Source organism: Alligator mississippiensis, chromosome 3 (assembly GCF_030867095.1).
Source record: "Alligator mississippiensis isolate rAllMis1 chromosome 3, rAllMis1, whole genome shotgun sequence".
In the NCBI taxonomy this organism is placed as follows: domain Eukaryota; kingdom Metazoa; phylum Chordata; order Crocodylia; family Alligatoridae; genus Alligator; species Alligator mississippiensis.
The window spans coordinates 261,132,377-261,151,442 of NC_081826.1; the positions used below are offsets into that span (position 1 = coordinate 261,132,377).

Below are 19,066 nucleotides of genomic sequence, written 5' to 3' on the forward strand. Positions count from 1 at the left end.
GTAGCTTATTTAACACTGGATCAACATATTTTTTGGCCAGGAAGTCCTCATCTGGGTTGTCTGCCTGGTATGGATTAAAGATTCTTCATTGTATGAATGGACAGTGGTGAGCACTGTCTTGTTTGCTTTATGAAACTTTACCTATATTGGACTTAGCAACCCTGGTGGTTTAAAATTGAATTGAAAGCTGAGCACAGTAAAGCTTTGTGTTCACTGTGGTTAAAGCGTTTTCCTACTACAAACTCTTCAGAAATGAATTTCATAGCTGCCAAGTTTCAGCTAGAAGCCCTAGGGAGATTAATATGATGCTAGAGGGAAATTTGGAGGAAACTACTGATCTTTAGTAGGAATGTATCAGTTCTGTTCAAAAAAGATAATGTAACTTCATGAAGACCTTCAATGCATGAATTTATAAAACAAAAAAAATCCCATGTTAATTAAAAATATTTTAATATTACTTAAAAAAATTATACTAGTTGGGCGCATCCAGACTTGTGTGGATGGTTGGTTACCCAGGGACAACCAACACTGGTGCACCTTGTGCCGCAGCTACTTGTCCTCAGGGACCCCCTGTGCCACATGCACTTTGGCGCATGGCAAGTTACCCCAGAGGCAGTAGAGAAGGCTGGAGCCAGCACTGTGCTGGCTGCAGCAGCCTTACCTGAGGTCCTGAGGGCCTCCTGGGGCTGTAGCCATGTTGATCCCGCCATGCAGAGCCTGGTTGGCAGCCACAGCGCTGCTCTGGACAGCCAGGCTCTGCTTTTCACAGGGTGTGTTGCCTGTGTGTGTGCTGCTCCATTTTTTTTCTCCTGTGGATTTTTTTGAACCCTGGATACCCAGGGGTAAATAAAACCTGTAGGAAGAAAACCCTGGAGTAGCGCATGCTTGGGCAGCGCATGCTGGCAGCACAGAGGACACTGGATTGTGCAGTACATGGTGCTGCAAACATGTTTCTGGCATCACATACCTCACGACTGCACTCGTCTGGACATGTCCATTGAGGGTAAAGTCATCTCTAGAGTAGCACTCTCCAGTTCTGAGAAGAACGGTGTGGTCAGAAATTGAAAGGATTAAATGTTGGTCTATTTGCCATCTAGTAACTGTTAACTAGCAACTCTAGGAGAAAGAGGGCAATTAGCATTAGTGCTCATGTTAGTACTATGAAGCACTTACAGTTACCCACAGTGGGGGTTGAGTAGAAAAATGTCCCTCTTGCTTAGGTGACAGACTTGGCAGATCTGGTTCCAGTTATGCATATCTGTTGACTGTATGACCTTAACTCCTGTATAACAGAACTGGGATGAAACTTAATAGCATAAAGTCCAAGATCATGTGGTTAGGACTGATAAGAAGGACTGCTGACAGATGTGAAAAAAATGTGCTTTACTGGAACAGGCAGCACGTCAGTTCAACCCAGCTCTTCAGTGTCTGTATAGATCACAACTTCAGTGGGGCTTTTTGGCACTTCTATCTAATAGCTGAATCAATCAGCTATTAGATAAAAGCTCCAAAAAAGCCCCAGTGAAGGGCCCAGTCTACAGACATTGGGCAAGCTGGGTCAAACTAACATGATGCCTTTTCTGGGCATACGCTGAGCTTGGGATGGGGGTCCACTGAGTTTAAAGCAAAGCACTGTTTTGGGGTTTTTTTTTATGTCTGTAAGCAGCCAAGAATTTTTGCTGTATGTTCAGAACTAATCAGCTGGAAATGATGAGGAGAAGGTGCTCTAGCTGATCATGGGATGTAGCAGGATGAAAAATGCAACTGCAATTCTATGATGTATAAAGCTGGCTATTTCTAGTAGAGAAATGATTCTCAATCCTCATTAGACACATGGCACCCCTCCTTAAATACAAGGCACCCCCTGGAAAATGCTGGGTTTTAATATTCACTAATTTTTTTACTATAAAAAAATTATAGAGTGTTTCTGTTGCAGAGAACCCAGAAAGACCACAACATGTCAGAATGTTTTTAACACTGTGGATTCTGATTTGAAATCTCTGGGCGCATCCAGACATGCCTGGACATTTGATTCCCTGGGGACATCTAGCAGCAGTGCACCTTGCACTGCACCTACTTGTCCCCAGGGAATGCCTGTGACATGCGTGCTTTGGCGTGTGGCAAGTTACCCTGGGGGCAGTAGGGGAGGCTGGGGCCAGCACTGTGCTGACCCCACCAGCCTTACCTGGGGTCCTGAGGGCCTCCTGGGGCTGCAGCTGTGGTGATCCTGCTGGGTAGAGCCTGGCCAGCAGCCGCAGCAAAGCTCCGGGCAGCCTGACTCTGCTTTTCAGCAGTGCATGCTGCCTGAGCGTGCATTGCTCGTTTTTTTTTCTGTGGGTTTTTTTTGACCCCTGGATATCCAGGGGTCAAAAAAATCTGTGGGAAAAAAAACCTGGAGTCGCACACACATGGGCAGCACACCCTTGCAGCACAGAGACCACCAGACTGTTCGGTATGTGGCGCTGCAGACATGTTTGTGGTGCTACATACCATACAGCCATGCTCATCTGCACATGCCCTCTGGGTTTATCCTGTGAATCATGTTTGCACACATAACAGTGCTAACATTGTGTGGCATCCTGTGCCACTCTTGAAAATGTCTCAAGGCACCCCAGGGTGCCACAGCATCCTTATTTAGAGTCACAGTACTAGTAAGACCTCATCTAGAATATCTTGTGCAATTCTGATCATCCATGTTCAAGGAAGATGAAGTAATTAGGGAAGTACTAGGTTAAGTAAGGGAATGGAGAACCAATCAGCTGAGAGGATTCTAAAAGAGCTTGGTTTGTTTAGCAAAATGAAAGCTGGGAAGGGATATAATTACTGCCCATCAATTTGTGCTGTCAGAAAAAAAAATATGCCTAACTTGGATTTGTGACTTTCAGTACCAGAGCTGTGTGCCCAGAAGTTAGTCAAAGCGACACTGAGTGTTTCTGTACCTATGTCCCTTTGTTGATTTGGGCCTCCATGAATAAGAAGTGATTAGATAATTTATCTGGCTAGTTTAAAACAAGCAAAAGTATTTTAAAAATAATTTGAGGAAAATTTTAAATTTAGTTGTAAGGCCCTTGGGTCCTTGTAGACCATAAATAATGCTTCCTGAAGCTCTGAGGTGTATTCTTTTGACTGACTTGATGGCTCATTGGCCTCAAGCTTGGTGGGCCTGATGGGTTTTCCTTCAGCTTCTTGTGCCTAATACTGGGGGGGAGGGAGAGGAGGGAAGTGTTTAGAACTCACACATCTTAAGTAAAATAACCAGAAGGCGTGAAAAGAAATCTGACGGTATTTTAATGACTATCTTGGGGTCAGAAAAAGAATTAGGTGCCTAGCATTTGAGGTGATAATTTCCCATGTTTAACGATCATATTTCAGATTAATTAAGTTAACATGGTATCACACTATTTTCCTTTAAATTCCATCACAGGGAAAGAGTTGATGGACTTCATGGAACAAACGGTTAACCAAAACTGTTGTTTAAGGGAATGTTGTTAACACTGATTATGTTTTCCTCCTGCGGGATAATTTGGAATTCCTGAGTATTCTTTGTTTTAAAGATATATTTAAAATGCTGTGCTTGCTGAAACAACACTGTGCACTTCTCTTTTCTTCATTCTTCATTTTACCACTGTTAGAGTTCATCTCCTATAAATCCCTTGTCTTCAAGGGCAAAGGAACATGTAAAGCTGGGAAGACAGCTCTGAAAAAAAAAAGGTTGATAATTCAAAGCCACATTGTGTTAACTCCTATTTATTTTGTGATATTTCACAATTTAGAAAAAAACAAACCACACATTTTTTAACTTTGCTTTTGTTTCAAGTTATGCTCCCAGCCCTGCAACCTACTCACAAATAATCCCATTATTACATTGACACTACATAAAAGAACTACTTATATATTTGGTCTTTATCCTCTTTTAACGCTAGGAAAGAAATCAAAATGCTTGTTATAAAAAAAGAGGGGGAAGGGAGCATATTGAATGCAAATTTTCAACATGCATGTACCACATTTATGTCCATGGTCTAAAGGATTATCAGATGCAAATTCAGCTCCAACAGATTTATTTACACTTGTGAATTCTGGTGTTTAAATAGTAAAGTCCAGTTACCTTAAAATATTCCTTTTGGACAATAGTTTACTATTGGTTTTGGAAGACTAATGATCAATTTCTTACTGCCTTTGCTAATTAATGTAATTAAAGAGGAGCTGGGAATGTCAGGCATGATGAGCTCTCAAAGGGACAAGCTGCATCTCAGAATGGATTACAGTTTTATAATTTAAGTGAAAAAATGTTTATTGGATGTAATGTTAAAAAATAAGGCATTTCATCCTACACTATGCCCAAAACATATAAACAATAATTCTGCACTGAAATGTGACCACAGTCTATCTGCTGGTATTTTGCTTGGAATTGGAGTTTTTTGCTGGGGGAGGAAAAAGATGGGAAGTAGATTTCGTGCAATATGCAAATAAAAACAATCTGTTACTAAACCTATAAATATATTCTCTTTGTTTTATAATACAGCAATTATTTGGAATTCTCTTTGCAGTGTGGTTGCCTAAAATTACAGTAAATTGAAAGATATTTTGTGGTCATATTCTGTCAATGATTTTTTTATTTGTATTTTTTTTAGAGTTGAACTGTAACATTTATGGCTAGTAAATGAAGCATAATTTTACTGATCAGTGGCCACATCTATACAAGCCACTTACTGCAAAGTAGCTTGTTACTACTACACAGTAGCTTGTTAGTACTGTGCTGTAGTGTTGCGTGGCACAAACTGTGATGTGACACTACTGTTCAGTAATAATGAGCTACTGTGCAGTCAGCATTACCAGGAAACTATGCTGGGATGCTACTGAGCAGTAATGCTAGTTATTGCACAGTAATTTAGTACTTGGATATATAAGTACTAAAGGACTGTGCAGTAATAACTGCTCAGTCAGCATCTCATGTAGACACAGCCAGTAAGTAGAAAAAGAGTAGCCATTACTAATCAGTGGTGTCCAATTTCTTTTCAAGGTACACAGAAACAAGAGGTAGTGTGTAAAAGGCTGGATGACAACTCCATTGTACAGAACAATTACTGTGACCCTGAGAGTAAGCCACCAGAAAACCAAAGAACCTGCAACACTGAGCCTTGCCCACCTGAGTAAGTACTAGGGAGAAGTGGAAATGTATCCATCAACCACCAAAGCAATTATTTATTTTATTAGTACAAAAATATTGTGTAGTACTTAATTCTGGCTAAACATGGCATAAAATCTAATTTCCTGAGCTGGTAGTTTTGGGCCTACTTTATCATGTAGTAGACCTGTATTAAATTTATGGTTATGGTCTTTTGCATATGAAACTAGTAGAAACCAAGTGAATGTGGAGGCAGTATGTTCTGACATACGCGGGTTCCCATTTGGTTATAGTGCAGTAATTATAAACCTTTTGAAAAGCTAGTACAGCTCAGCCACTCCTGCTCAAAAAGATGGTACTGCAACAGTTTCTTGGAGGTGCAAGTGTAAAGCATAGGGAGGATTGCTTAAAAATAAGAACAAGGAGCATCCGTAAGGAACCAATGACAGCACAGGGGAATCCTGAAATGAGGAGGAAACTCTAATTTCAGTGTCTTTATATTAATTCTTATATAGTTGAAATGTCCAGGTAATGTTTATATTGCAAGCTAAGAGTTTGCTATCAAATTGTGTCAAGTTAAAATTTAAGATAAAATGTTCAAAAGGATGAAAGTAGATATATAACCTTTTAGCCACTTTCAACTATATACTAGGAATAACCTTCTTTAACAAATGAATGGAATGAAATTGTCTGGTTCTGAACTGTTCAGAAGCCTACAGAGCTACAAAGGGCCTTGTAGGGTTAAGTTCTAAGTGGTTAAGTCTATTTTGTTTTAGTGTTTGAAGATACTGTACATTTTACTGACAATTTATTTAAAAATTAAGTAAAACCATAGCAGCTCATTTGTTTAAAAATAATTTGGCAAGGAGCTAGCCCTCAAAAGGAACTAATTTTACTTGAAAATTGTTTAGAAACAGCTGGAATATTTCACTTGGAAAATAATTATAGCACATATGCAATAGCTCCCTTTTATGATTTTGAGACAAGTAAAAACTTGCAGTGGAAACAGTTGGAGTAATATAGCCATTTGTCTCTTCACCAACAGTGCTCAATTTGAGACTGGTGATAATTTATCATCGGTAATCCAATACCAAATGCAAATCTTTACTCTGTGCTAGTACAGATATCACCCAGTACTGGAAATATTACTGTTGGACATTTTTAGATATACAAAACTAAGCATTGGATACATCAGAAGGAATATCCAGCAAAGTTTAATGTAGCAAAAATCTTCATGCAACAGCTCCTGTATCCCCTAACACATTTGATAAATAAGCTGTACCACACAGTAAAGAATACTTTGTCAGTCACTCCTGCACTCTGCAAACTACATTCACCTGAAACTCAGATATTGGCACAGGTGAAATACATTACATTGCTGACCCTCAGACACATTCAGATATGGTGGGTTATCCTCCCACTATACAAGCAGCAATTATTTGATTATCTGTTCCACTCTTTGTATATATGGGATCCTGTTCCCTATGGTTATGCCTACACAAAATGCACTATCATTACTTGTACATGAGGGCAGGTGGCCTGGAGCACAACTCAGTTCCTTCTTACTGCCCATATCCCTTGCTTTGCACAACAGAAGTATTAGCTTAGCACCTCTTTCATTAGTGTGAGGGTGTTTAGGATTGAAGGTATTTTTGCCCATTTGATTTATTGAAAAAACAAACAAACAAGCCATTTAGCTAGGTTTCCTTTTCCTGGGCCTTTTCCCATAGGGCGTATTCTAAACATTGTGGATTCTTATGGGATATATTGGGTTTCACTTTATATGCTTAAACAGTGCATGCATAGCTGTATAACTGTGATTTTTGTCATTTATGCGCAATTTGTGATCCAGTATTGCTGTTGGGCATGCTTAGTAGGGCTGTGCTCTGACTGGGCAGCTGCCAAAGGAAATAAAATCCTCCAGGTATTCGACTCAGGGTAGAATTCTTTGTGCAGCCAAATGACAGCTTTTTATCTGTGCAAGTGACATTTTTGACACTTACAGGCAGGAAATGATGCTTTAACCCCCGCAGTGTATATATGTGCGTAGACTGAGCATGCACAATAGTCACATGCTGGCTGGGAGTTTAAATGGCCACATATGTGCACCCTTTCTGGTCAGGTACCATCATCTGAGGCCAGAAAATATAAGTGACCAGGAACTCATGGCTATCAGGTATGAGACTCAGGAAGAAGACCCTCTCCTATTTTAGCCCCAAGATCCTAACAGTTGTCCCTGAAGCTGGAGATGTTCCCCTTTCCCACAAAGAGTGTTTGAAGCTACCTCTCTCTAATTGGCTAGCAATGGGGTCTAATCATCACATCACAGGTCAGACACTACCCAGAGACCTCTCTGGTGTTCTTTTGAAGCTGGCATTCTGGGCAGCCAAGAGAAGGGAGTATGTGGAGTCAGGAGGAGGAGCACAAGGTAGACGGAGTGTGGCTCAGTGAGCTGCTGCTCTAGCAGAAGGGAGGCTTGTGTTCTAACCTGGAGTCTTGCTCCCAATGGGGCAGAAACTTCCCTGGTTACTGCCTTTCATCCAGTGACTATTAAATACTACTGCACTATAACCACTATAAACAGCTCAGCTTCAAAAGATGCTGGAACATGCTGCAGTTGTGCTATGTTGATTAGAGCACTGTACCAGGAGCTTGGAGAGATATAGATTCAGTCCCCCTAGGATCTGGGTTTCCAGCTTTCTGTGCAAGTGCATTAATCAATTAGTGGTTGGGGCCAAGATGCAGAAATGTCACCATTCCCCTGGTCATTTTGGGGGAGGGGGGGTGGATTTAGCTGAGTACACATTAGCTGAGTACATGGTCAGCCAACACATGGTCCTACTGTATGTGTTCAGTCTACATGCTGGCTTACTCGCCCACAGCATAAAGCAAGGGCCAGAAACAGCCAGGTAGATGGATAGAAACCTGCACAAAGAGAAATAGAATTCTGCCCCACATCCATTATGTTTTCAGGCCACCTCACTGCCAGAATTTCATTTTATGTAATATTGGATGCAACTGGGACTGCTGTGTGAGACAGCCAAAAAAGGACTATAGCCACTGTCATTGGAGTGGGGAGATCTTCATAGTTCTAAATGTCCAGGAACACTGTAATGGTTCTAGAGAAACTGGCCTTCAAAAGTTAGTGAATTATCCATTAGTGTTATGGGTAAATTGCTATATGCTTAAAGATTCAAGAGTAATACTCCTGGGGTTATGTATTTTGAAGTCTACAGATGTAATCAAAGACTTCTATCTTTTTACAAAGACCCCCGATAAAGCCTTCAGTATTTTTTGTTAATGCAACATTCTATCTGTGGTCTACAAAAACATTGTCTATCCATTGAGGTTCTTTCTCTTCCCTTTCGGTTCAGCTTTCTTGTGTTGTTTTTTAGGTTTCTTGATGAACCTCCCTGGTAAGTCTCTAGGTGGGAATCTAATATCCACAGTAAGAGTTGATTATTTTCCCTTTTTCCTACCCTTCTTTAATTTACCCAAGGCTTGTCTGCAGTTTTTCCCTTTTGAATTGCTCTCCTTATGTTGAGAGTCAGTTATGAACAAGATGATTCAGTCTCCCATGTACGCAAGTGACTCATCTGTACTCCTATTTTGGAATCTGATCTACCTCTAATAGCTTCTCTGGGGCTTTCAATGCTACTTTTATGTCTGGTATTCTGCCCTCAACACCAGGGCTGGGGACAGAAGTTACACATAAACCAGTTTAAGTGAGCAGAAACTGGTTTAAACCTGTAACAGAACATAAGTTCAGTGCACATAAACCAGTTTCAAAATGTCTGACGCCAGTTTGAGATAAACCTGGTTGAATGTAGTATCAGACTTAACTGATTGAGGTCAAACTGGTTTATGGAACTTCTTTCCCAGATCCTGGTTTAAGTTAAACCAGAGTCCCCCAGCATCCCAGCATGCTGTACAGCCCTGAGCTGGGCTGTGCTCTCTGCTCCAGGAAAGCAGGGCTGGCCTTGTCCTTCTGCTCCCTATCTGGAGCAGGGGCAGTGGTGCAGCCAGATGCTGACCCCACTGAGACAAAGGGGACAGGGAAGAGGTTTATTCCCTCACCTCCCTTCCCTGTCCTACCAGCACAGACCAAAGCTGGGGTCTGCCAGGCAAGGGCACAGCAGGCCCTGCCAGACATTTCTCTGCTTACTGTTTCAGCGGTGGGGGCACGGCCAGCCCTGGCAGCAGCATGAAGTGAACAGAGATGGGGGTTTAATTCTCCACTCCATCCCCTGTCCCAGTTGCATGGACCCCAGCCAGGGTTTGCCTGGCTGGGTGGCAGCAATCTGTATCAGGGTCCCCCCTCATTGCTGCAGGGATGGCAGGGGTGTGGCCAGGTGCCAGCTGGCATGGCCCCCTGAGATGAAGGGGGGCATGGAGGAGGTTTATTAACCCCCATATCTCCCCACCAGGACACCAGCTGGGGTCTGCCTGGCCAAAGCAGAGCAGCCCCTGTCAGGCATTCCCTCCCCCTCCCTTCACCATCACTGCTGGAGCAGCAGGAGGTGTGGCCAGCCCTGGAAGTAGCCCCAAGTGAACTGGCCAGGGAGGGGGTTTAATTCCCCACTCCCCATCCCAGTGGGATGGACCCAAGCTGGCACTCCTCACTCACTGCTTCAGCAGAAGGGGCGGAGGCAGGGGCATGGCCAGACACCAGCTGGCATGGCCCCCTAAGGCAAAGGGGCCAGGGAGGGAGTTTATTTCCCCCTTCACCCCCTTTCCCCCCAGGGGACTGCAGTTAGGGTCTGCTAGCCCCAACTGCTGCCTCCACCGATCGCTTTCTGTATGGGGCAAGCAGTGGAATAAGCCCCCTTCCTGGCCCCTTCACCAGATGCTGGAGGGATGGGGGAAATAAACCCCTTCCCTGCCCCCTTCACCTAAGGGGGCCATGCTGGCTGGCCTCTGACCATGCCCCCACCCCTGCCACTGGAGCAGCAAGGAGGGAGGGACCCTGATGGGGCAGCAGCCCCTGTGATGGTCTCCTGGGAGTGCAAATCTCTTCCTAGAGGGAAGGCTGCACTGTGGGCTGGAGCAGGGTGCGCAGAGCTGTCACAGATTGTGTGGGGCAAGTGGTGGCAGCATGCTAGGAGGATTTGGGGGGCTATGGCCACCTCTCAAAGCCCCAGTGCCTCTGCTCCCCTGTGCAGTCTGCAAGAGCTCTGCCCGCCCTACTCCTACCCACAGCACAGCTTCCCCCCACCCCTTCTGGGAAGGGTCTTGTGCTCCCGGGATACCATCACTGGGGCTGCTGCCCCACCAGTGTCCCTTCCCCCTTGCTGCTCCAGTGGCAGGGGTGGGGGCATGGCCAGAGGCTGGCTGGCATGGCCCCCTTAGGTGAAGGGGGCAGGGAGGGAGTTTATTTCCCTCTGGTGTCTGGCTTATCCCACCACTTGCCCCATGCAGGTAGTGATTGGCAGAGGTGGCAGTCAGGGCTGGCAGACCCTGGCTGCAGTCCCCTAGGGGTAGAGGGAGTGGAGGGGGGAATAAATCTCCTCCCTGCCCCCTTTGCCTCAGTGGGCCATTCTGGCTGGCATCTGGCCAAGCCTCTGCCCCTGGCCACTGCAGCAGAAAGGGGGGAGAACCTGGCAGACCCAAGCTTGGGTCCATGCTGGTGGGACAGGGAGGGGGGAAGTAAACCCCCTCCCTGGCCAGTTCACTTGAGGCTACTGCTGGGACTGATAACATCCCCCCACAGCACAGCTTCCCTGCAGCTGAAGGCATGGTCTAGTGCCCCCAGCTTCTGGCCTGAGCAACTGCACACATGTGCCTGCATTTCCTGAGTCAAAAGTGAACGTCTATTCACTTGCAAATTGGTTCAATCTACAGAGGTTAGATTAACCTGCAAAGATTGAATCAATTCAGGCTCCAGCTTTCTGAATGTCTGTCTCTATCCCACTTGCCTGAAGGCTCAGGGAAGCTTGGTTTCCAATATGGGCCTAAATTTGCATTACAGACATCATGTCCATCTGAGGTGGGTCATCAACTGGGTCAGAGGCTGATCCCAGAGAGTTGTAATCGATGGGATGGTATCATCGTGAAGGGCCATCTCCAGTGGTGTCCCCCAAGGATCAGTGCTTGGGCCCATGCTCTTTAACTTCTTTATCTATGACTTGCATGAGGGGGTGGAAAGTGCAATGATTAAGTTTGCAGATGACACTAAGCTGTGGGGAAATGAGGGCACATCAGATAGGGTAAGGATCCAGGATGACCTTGACAGACTGGTTCTGTGGGCTGAACGCAATCAAATGAGATTCAATAGGAACACGTGTTGGGTTCTTCATCTGGGTAGGAAGAACCTTCTCCATAACTATATGATGGGTGGTGGTCCACTGGCTGGCACAGCATCTGAAAGGAACCTGGGGGTGACAATCAACCAGAAGATGAATATGAGCCAACAAAGCAATGAAGTTGCCAGCAGGGCAAATAGAAGTCTGGCGTGCATCAGCCGACGTGTTGCCAATAGATCCAGGGAGGTGCTCCTCCCCGTCTATTTGGCGTTGGTGAGGCCACAGCTCCAGTTCTGGGCACCGCACTTCAAGAAGGATGTGGATAAACTTGAAAGGGTACAGAGAAGGGCCACCTGCATAATCAGGGGCCTGGAGGATAGGCCCTATGAGGAGAGACTCTGGGTACTGGGTTTGTTCAGTCTGAGTAAGAGAAGACTGAGAGGTGACTTGATAGCCAACTACAAGTATTTCAGGGGCAAACACCATGATCTAGGGGAGCAACTCTTCAGAAAGGCACCCCTTGGGAGGATGAGGACCAATAGGCACAAGACTATAATGTACTTGGGTGGCCCTCTGGCTTTGTTTATTTCCTGTTCAGATCCCATCTCATAAACTAGTATGGTGCTCAGTTTCACTGCCCCACACTGTCTCTTTGCCACTGCAAATCTTCAGTGAAACTCGGTAGTGTCTTATCTGCCTCCTTCCTTTGTGCCAAGGACTGAATGAGTTGAACAAGCGCTTGCTTCTCCACCCCAAAACTGACAGCAAATGCTTCACACAAGCCCTTGTTATTGTAAAAGTTTTCCATGCTGCCTGAAGCAAGACTTGGCAGGACTTCCTCAATTAGGCTTGTGGATAAATATTCCCTCTTTTCTTCCTCTGGCGAACAGTTCACTTTACCTATGTTACCAATTAAGTGCTAGGTAAGCTCCAACTCATCCTGCCAGCAGATTTGGTTGCTTTTTTTGGTCTCATCCAGAGTCTCTGCTGTTCACAACTCTTTTGTCTAGTGCTGGAACAGGATGCATTACTGTTCCAGTTCTTATTATTTAGCCTTAGCCCTCTCAATTAGTGGGCAATCCCCACAGTTTCTTTACTTACCTTTTTCATTAGGATCTTTTCTTTTGGTTTACAGTTTATCCCTGTCTCTGACCTGTGCTGCTCCAGCATGGTTCTTCCTGATTGTAGCTATGGTTGCTGTTCAGTGTTCCCTGCTTATATTTGTTGCAATAATTTTATCACACCAAGATCCTGCAGTTCTGACAAAGGAGTGTATAACTGAATGAGGGAGGACCCAACTATCTAAAAGCCCAAGAAAGTGTAATTGCAGTTGGAGCCCTCAGAATGAAACAAGGCATTCTTCTTGCATAAGGCTGACAAGGAGAAAGTCAGAGCAGTAGTATAAGTAGGGGTGGGCGAGAGGGACACCTCCCTAGGCACTAAGTTAGGAGGGGTTCTGGAATTGCCTACCACTCCTGTAGAATTCACATCCTGGTAGAACTGCCCCGCTGGGAACTCTGAAGCAGTTCCCACCTGCTGTTCCTTTAAGAGCAATAGCTGGGTGGGCAGAGCACACATGCAGCCCAGCTGGGATTGTTTAGAAGCTCCTGGGCTACTGCCCCAGCTCTCCTACCTTTCCATGCCCCCCACCTCTCAGAACAGATGCCCTCCACTTCTCCCTGTTCTCAGAACCTGTGTGCCCTGTGCCTCCTTTCCCCCACCACTTTCACAGCTCACAGCCCTTTCCATGCATCTGGAACCACGTGCCCCACTCCTGCATAGGGTTTGCCCCAGGCACCAGCTCAGCTTGTTACACCACTGGGTCAGAGATTTATTGTGGGACTGATCCTGCAAGACTCTGGATGTTATAGTAGTCAAATTCCCAAACAGGATCACTGCAGTGTGAGCATGTATAATAGGGTTAAGTTTACTTTCATTAAGTACTTGTATGTATAGTACTTGCATGTATAATCAGAGTTAAGTTTACTTTCATTAAGTACTTGGTTTGGAGGGATATAGCCAGAATATTGTAGTGTCTTGGCTTTAATTCTTGAAGCTTATACACTGAGTATTTCTTCAGAAGTGAGGTGTGTGAAATCAGAAGAATTGTGAAGTGGGGGTGGAGGGATGGGAAAAATAGATGTCCTGCCAGATTCCTGTCTGGCAAATGGACATGAAAGGGGTACATGTAGCAACTGGACCTTCTTTAGATGGCAGGAGAAAAACTATTAAATTGCGACAGAACTGGATACAAATGAACACATTAAAGCTCATCACTGTGAGTGTATTGGGTAAACCTTGCCTCATGCTTCAACAGTATCTGCACATGTCAGCAGCTGGCCCACACAAAATCCTAGAAGCGTTCCAAAAGTGTTTTCAACCCACATGTCATATGTAAAAATTATCTTTGTAACAAGTGTAAAATAATATGACGGAGAAGCAATAGGCTTGCCAAGCGATGCAACATGGCTGATTCACATGATTTTTACATTTTAAAAGGTGAACAAGTTTGTGCTAGAGTTGTAATAGGGACAGAAGATGTTGTAGCATGTATGAGAATGTTCAGGGAGCCCACACTAACTCTGTCAGCTGTTACAGACATGTGCAAAGTTAGCAAGAAAGCTCACATCCAAATGCAGAATGTAAGCAGAGTCGACAGAGATAATTCATCAAATAGCACAGAGAAGGCATTACATTACAAGGAGAAATACACCAACATTTTTGTAAAAGCAGATACATGAATCTAAATCAAAAGGGACAAGCAACATGCAAAGGAAGACCTGTGGTTTTGTGGGTATACACATGATAATGGAAAATGCCCCATATGTGAATCATTGTACCAAAGTTTTCAAAGAAGAAAAGCAGATTAAAAACTGAAACATGTTAAAGAAGTAAGCCATGACTCAGAGGATGAGATTTTGCACAGTTATGCCATTAATGCAATGCAAAACAGGAAAAATAAATGGTTTATAAAGCTTAGACTAGCATCAGATGCAAAACAAGAACCACACAGGCAAGCAGAAAATTAAATGACAAATATAAAGTTGGGTATCAATTATTGTGCCAGGTGACACAGATTTGTGCAAGGGAAGAAAGAAAAATTGTGAGCAACAAAGCCTATTTCAAGTTATACTATAACACAATCAAAATACCCAGGTCATTGAGAACAGAAATTCTCTCAAAAATATGTCAGAACTATTCCATAACAGAAGAATGTCTCGGGAAAGCTAAAGATCCCATATACTGCCTAATATAACCAAAGATATCTGGAGCCTGGTGACAGTTGTAATATAAAGGGAAATGCAGGCCAGGCAATAGGAAGAAGCTGTGAAAATTGACAAGCCTTCCCAACAAGCCTCAAGAAAAATAGGAACAGACCTTTTCACCACAAACCAGATTACTTCATTATTGTACTACTATTCAGACTTCTGGGAAGTAGACACTGTTGCAGGCTACCACAGTGACCATCATAGACATAACAATGAAGCATTTTAGCAGGTATGTTTTCCAAACCTGTGTAGTTACAAACAACAGACCTCAGCTTACTTGCACTGAGTTTACTCAGGAATAGGAATTCAGTCATTTCATGGCATCACCACAGCCAGTCAGGTGGCTAAGCAGAATATTTTCCATTAAAGAAAGCTGTAAAAATATTCTTTCATTAATGGAGAAACTCTTCCACTGGATGCCTACAGTGCTGCTTGGTACTTGCTTGATGTCAAGACAAAAAACAGCTTTGAGGTCTATAGCTGGCTGTACTAATGCTGGGGCTATGGTGGTGGAAGAGAGTCACAACTAAAAGGACAGACACAGGCAGGAGCCAAAGCCTGTTGTGAGTGAAAAGCTAAAGACCTCTCACAATTTAGGATCAGAGGAAACATACCTGCTAAAATGCTTCCTTTTTTTTTGTCTATGATGGTCATAGTAGTAGCTTGCAACAATGTCTAGTTCCCAGAAGTCTGGAAGGGACCTCACAGGATCATCTAGTTCAGCTCCCTACTTGAAGCAGGATCATCTTGGATGAAACTATCACAACCAAGTGCCTGTCCAACCTGCTTATGGTCTACTGTAAGCCTCCTGGTCCTTCTCTGCATTACTGCAGCCTAGCCAATCATTCCCCAATCTATATTTATGCATGTAATTATTCCAAGTGCAGGACTATGCATTTGTCCTTGCTGAATCTCATGTGATTGATTGCGGACCATTTTTCCAGTTTATCCAGGTCATTTTGGGTCCTAGTCCTACCCTCCAGAGTGTCTGTAGTTCTACCCAACTTGGTATCATCTACATATCTGCTAAGTGCACTCAGTCTCATCGTCCAAATCATTCATGAGGATGTTAAACAAAACCAAAGCTAGGACAGACCCCTAGAGAACCCTACTTGATACCTCCCCTAACTAGATTCTGAGCCACTGAGGACTACTTTTGATGAATATAATAGTACAACCAGTATCCACCCTACAGCACTTTTGTCTTGGGTGGATTTTCTTATCTCCAATGCTCTCCCCCCATTCACAGAGCCTGTCACCTTATCATAAAAGGAAATCAGGTTGCTCAAGCTTGACTTTCTTGCTCTTGGTGAATCCATGCTGGCTGTTTCTGATTACCTTGTTCTCCTCTATGTGCTTCACAATAGGTTCCTTGAGGACCTGCTTCACAATCTTTTCCAAGTATCAAGATCAGACTGACTAGTCTGTAATTTCCCAGGTCCTTCTTCTTCCCTTTTTTAAAGATGGGCACTATGTTTGCTCTTTAGCCAGGGGATTACCAAGATCAAACTATTTTTTCAGGGTGTTCTAGAAAACCTACTACTTTTGTTACACAAACAAACTGATATTCATGTAACATAGCACTGGCTAGGCATACCTTTCACCTGAACTGCGAAAATAGTTGCCTTCTCTGACAAGGTAAAAGCATGAGCATGGAGGAAGATGAAAGATAAGCTCCTGTAATATTTGGTCAGTAGGACATGAAAGGAACACAGGACAATGGCCAAATGATAACAGAATATGATCTCAAAACACCACAGAATAGTCAAGTTCAAAGCATCTTCTGTAGTCGCTACAAAGACTTACAGTCACACCAACATCAAACCATCTGCAGGGTACATATAATATTTTGTATAGAAATAAGGGGTGAAAGATTTGGTCTTCATCGTAAAAATATAGGATTGGAAGGAACTCAGGAGGTCATCTAATCAAACTCTTTGCTTAAGGCAAGATTACTTATCTAAACCAGGGGCATTCAACTCCCAGCCTGCAGGCCAGATTTGGCCCCAGAGCCATGTAATCCAGCCCTTGAGGTTCCCTATGGATCCTGTGGGGGCCAGATTAATGAGTCCTGTAGGAAGTCCCACAGGCCATAGCCCTGTGTGCTATTGGACATGCAGGACAGTATCTGTCTGGGTGGGAACAGTGCAGGGCCACCAGAGTCCAATCCCAGATGGGTGAAGGCACAGCCCTCTTACCCTGCCAGCCTGATCCTGTCTGGGTGGGGGCAGTATACAGCCCTGTGTTGCCTCTCCCTGGCCTGGATTGGGTTCCAGGGCCCCACTCCACCCACACCCAGCCAGGATTAGACTCCAGCTGGGTGGAAGTGATGCAGGGCTCTGGGGCCAGATCCAGGCTTGTGGGGGCAGTGTGGGGACTGATCAAGACTATGGACCAGCTCCACACCATTCATTTGATTTGCAGAGCTAAGAATATGAGCACCACACTGAGAAATGTTTCTGTAATCTCCGTTTGAAAGCTTCCAATGATAGAGAGTCCATAGGTTCTCTAGATAATCTGTTCCAATGCTTAAACCACCCTCATATTTAGAAAAATTTTCATAATATCTAACTTAAATCTGCCATCTTAGAATTTATTCCCATTATTTCTTAATCTGTCCCTTCTAAACACAAAGAAAAATCAACTGTCAACCTCTTTATAATAATCCTTTTTGTATTTTAAGATTGTAATTAGATCACCATTCATAGATTCATAGATTCATAGATGTTAGGGTCGGAAGGGACCTCAATAGATCATCAAGTCCGACCCCCTGCATAAGCAGGAAAGAGTGCTGGGTCTAGATGACCCCAGCTAGATACTCATCTAACCTCCTCTTGAAGACCCCCAGGGTAGGGGAGAGCACCACCTCCCTTGGGAGCCCGTTCCAGACCTTGGCTACTCGAACTGTGAAGAAGTTCTTCCTAATGTCCAATCTAAATCTGCTCTCTGCTAGCTTGTGGCCATTGTTTCTTGTAACCCCCGGGGGCGCCTTGGTGAATAAATACTCACCAATTCCCTTCTGTGCCCCCGTGATGAACTTATAGGCAGCCACAAGGTCGCCTCTCAACCTTCTCTTGCGGAGGCTGGAAAGGTCCAGGTTCTCTAGTCTCTCCTCGTAGGGCTTGGTCTGCAAGCCCTTAACCATACGAGTGGCCCTTCTCTGGACCCTCTCCAGGTTATCCGCATCCTTCTTGAAGTGTGGCGCCCAGAATTGCATGCAGTACTCCAACTGCGGTCTGATCAGCGCCCGATAGAGGGGAAGTATCACCTCCTTGGACCTATTCGTCATGCATCTGCTGATGCACGATAAAGTGCCATTGGCTTTTTTGATAGCTTCGTCACGCTGCCGACTCATGCTCATCTTGGAGTCCACTAGGACTCCAAGATCCCTTTCCACCTCTGTGCCACCCAGCAGGTCATTTCCTAGGCTGTAGGTGCGCTAGACATTTTTCCTCCCTAGGGGCAACACTTTGCATTTCTCTTTGTTGAACTGCATTCTGTTGTTTTCTGCCCACTTGTCCAACATGTCCAGGTCTGCCTGCAGCTGTTCCCTGCCCTCCGGCATGTCCACATCTCCCCATAGCTTTGTGTCATCTGCAAACTTGGACAGAGTACATTTCACTCCCTCGTCCAAGTCATAGATTCATAGATTCATAGATGTTAGGGTCGGAAGGGACCTCAGTAGATCATCGAGTCTGACCCCCTGCATAAGCAGGAAAGAGTGCTGGGTCTAGATGACCCCAGCTAGATACTCATCTAACCTCCTCTTGAAGACCCCCAGGGTAGGGGAGAGCACCACCTCCCTTGGGAGCCTGTTCCAGACCTTGGCCACTCGAACTGTGAAGAAGTTCTTCCTAATGTCCAATCTAAATCTGCTCTCTGCTAGCTTGTGGCCATTGTTTCTTGTAACCCCTGGGGGCACCTTGGTGAATAAATACTCACTAATTCCCTTCTGTGCCCCCGTGATGAACTTAAAGGCAGCCACAAGGTTGCCTCTCAACCTTCTTTTGTGGAGGCTGAAAAGGTCCAGTTTCTCTAGTCTCTCCTCGTAGGGCTTGGTCTGCAGGCCCTTCACCATACGAGTGGCCCTTCTCTGTACCCTCTCCAGGTTATCCGCATCCTTCTTGAAGTGTGGCGCCCAGAATTGCACGCAGTACTCCAACTGCGGTCTGACCAGCGCCCTATAGAGGGGAAGTATCACCTCCCTGGACCTATTCGTCATGCATCTGCTGATGCACGATAAAGTGCCATTGGCTTTTCTGATGGCTTCGTCACACTGCCGGCTCATGTTCATCTTGGAGTCCACTAGGACTCCAAGATCCCTTTCCACCTCTGTGCCACCCAGCAGGTCATTCCCTAGGCTGTAGGTGTGCTGGACATTTTTCCTCCCTAGGTGCAGGACTTTGCATTTCTCCTTGTTGAACTGCATT

General features: G+C 44.7%; 1 protein-coding gene across 2 annotated transcripts in view; it reads left to right on the forward strand.

The window, feature by feature from the left end:
• The window catches only part of ADAMTS6 (ADAM metallopeptidase with thrombospondin type 1 motif 6), a 352,249-nt gene that overhangs the window by 286,530 nt on the left and 46,653 nt on the right, over window positions 1–19,066 (forward strand). For both annotated transcript variants that reach the window (XM_019496068.2, XM_059725136.1), the window contains one exon: window positions 5,021–5,150. In XM_019496068.2, the coding sequence (XP_019351613.1) occupies window positions 5,021–5,150 (130 nt within the window). The remainder of the gene's footprint in view (window positions 1–5,020; window positions 5,151–19,066) is intronic.